Raw genomic sequence first — 2,500 nt, 5'->3', positions numbered from 1 at the left:
TCTATCTATAAATATATATATATATGAGGAATACCTTCAGTGCATGTACTGTAAATAAGAAATAACAAGAATTGTCCACAAAACTGGAAGACTTTCTGAATGTATACAAGTGATTTAGAAAGGAATATTTAAAAGATAAAAAAAGAATTATTCAGGAGAATGAATGAATTCACCTGGTGTGGCTGTTGGACGAGAGGCTCTCCCAGGGCTGGACACTGCAGCCGCTGACCGCAAACGCAGCTCCGCAGCTGCCATCCAGACGTGTCAGGAGATCTTTAGCAGCGATCTCTGCCGTCTTTCTGCTGTCGTGAGCTTTCTTCAGGATCTGTGTGATGCTCTCTTCACCCGCCTGCTCTCCTGCCATGATCATATAGCACAGTATTCACTAAATGATGTACCACACTTCTAATGTGTGTTCAGATCCACACACAGTATAATGCTATTTTCACCATTTCTCAGTGGGAAAATTCAGTGTAACTCTACAAGCAGATGTAAATATGGTAAAATATGTTAATCAGAGCTGAAAGCACCACACTATTAACTGAAAACATGGTCTAAATAGAACACTACACTTTGTAATTAATGTAAACATTTATGCAAAACTCTTTCCAAATGCAATTATAATGAAAAGGCAATAATCAAAGATAATATTTAGAAAAAAATGACTGTGACCGGTGAATTGTGTGGAGATTCTGTGAATCTTGACATGCTGGATTCTCACAGTTTTATTGAATAATTAATTTTTCATTTCTCCAGCAGCAGTGTGGATATGTGTTCAGATGTTCAGTGTGTGGAGAGAAACTAATTACACTAATAACTCAAGAGCCGTTAATGAAGCGCTGGAGAACCAGGATATTAAATGATGCTCAAAGCTCCTGAGGAGAACAGAGAGCATGAAGGAGGGACCACTGTATCTCTATAGTGCTTTATACAATACAGATTAATAGAAATAAACAGTAAATCATATTGTAAAATTGATGAAATATGAATGAAATTTAATATGAAGTCTGTATGTTCTGCATGTCTCTGCAAAGTTTTATCTTGGTTTAACTTGAAGAAATTGTGACAGAAATACAATAATATATAATACTGTAGTAGAAAAAGCAACAACAACAATATTAATATTGCATTTTTTTAAAGGAATGCTACACAATTTATCTTCCATGTTCTTCAATTTGAACAGTAAACCAGTTTTTGTTTGTTAAAATTTTTTAATAATAATTTAAAATAAATAAATGAATAAATTATTTTTACATTATAATTTGATTAAATTTCAAAAAATGTATTAAACTAGAAATAGTATATATAATATAATAGTAATAATATAATAATAAAATGTAATAATAATTGGCATTAAACAATAAATCCAGAAAAATTTAAACAGAAATTAAAACAAAAAATAAATTTCATAGGGTACTATTATTGTAAAAATATTAATGAATTATTAAATTGTTGAAGCTTTATGAATTCAATTGATTAAACATGCTTTTTGATAGCTACAACTTAATTAAACCATTACAACAGAATCCAGATTAATTTAAATCGAAAACACAGAATTTGGGGAAAATAAAACAGATTTTCTGAAAAAGGAAACATTTAATAGGGCTGTATTATTGTAAAAAGTTTCACAAATTATTAAATTGAAGAAGTTTCACATTTTTAATTTTTTTTGAATTTTTTTTAATTTTTTTAATTTTATTTAAGCATTTAAATGGGGATTATGTCACCAGTAAATTACATCAGAGGATAATGAACATGCAAATGTGTTGTTAAATTATTGAAATATTACCTTCAAATTTCAGTGGGCCAAGAAATTATTTAAGCTCAAATGGTTCAGCTGACAAAAAAGACTGGGAACTCCTGGGTTACAGCACTTATAACTATCTGTATATAAAACAACAGAAGTGTATGGGATGTCCTGATTCAGGTGTGTGTGTGTGTGTGTGTGTGTGTGTGTGTCTGTCTTACCCACAGCACTGACTCCAGCGGCTCTGAACTGACCCAAAACTAGACCCTGTTCACTCTCAGCCAGGGCCAGCAGCAGCTCATACGCCTCGATACACTGCTCACTGCACACACACACACACACACACGCACACACACGGTCATGAAAACACACTCCGGAGGAATGTGGAGGCCAGTGCAGATCCTTCATCAGCTTTGAAAAAATATTTAACGGGAAACAGAAGCCACAAACAGGCCCGGACGTGATGCTAGAATCAGCCTCCGATTATAACACAGGTACAAACAAACAAGCAGCAGTCTGAGTCTACCACACTGAGTCACAGAGTTCACGAGTCCTGGATCTTCTTCAGGGAGTCTGACTGCGTGACTTTACTGAGACAAAAACCTTCCGTTTCTACAGAAGCTGGAAAAGTCTAGTTATTTTTACAAATCACACACCAGCTTTAGTTATTATTGATAAAACTGAAACCATAAAAAACATCACTGTTACTTAAAAAAAATTAAATAAACTTTAACATAACTAAAATAAAATATA

At 33.2% G+C, this 2,500-nt stretch overlaps 1 protein-coding gene across 1 annotated transcript in view; it reads right to left on the bottom strand.

Annotated features, from left to right (window-relative positions):
- Window positions 1–2,500, bottom strand: part of LOC109057081 (colorectal mutant cancer protein-like) — a 78,957-nt gene that overhangs the window by 10,057 nt on the left and 66,400 nt on the right. The window contains 2 exon segments of the mRNA XM_042723309.1: window positions 174–357; window positions 1,969–2,069. Coding sequence (XP_042579243.1) covers window positions 174–357; window positions 1,969–2,069 — 285 coding nt within the window.

This window comes from Cyprinus carpio, chromosome B5 (genome assembly GCF_018340385.1).
Source record: "Cyprinus carpio isolate SPL01 chromosome B5, ASM1834038v1, whole genome shotgun sequence".
NCBI classification, from domain to species: domain Eukaryota; kingdom Metazoa; phylum Chordata; class Actinopteri; order Cypriniformes; family Cyprinidae; genus Cyprinus; species Cyprinus carpio.
Note: the sequence above shows the minus strand (reverse complement) of the source record. Positions and strands in the feature narration are given on the sequence as shown.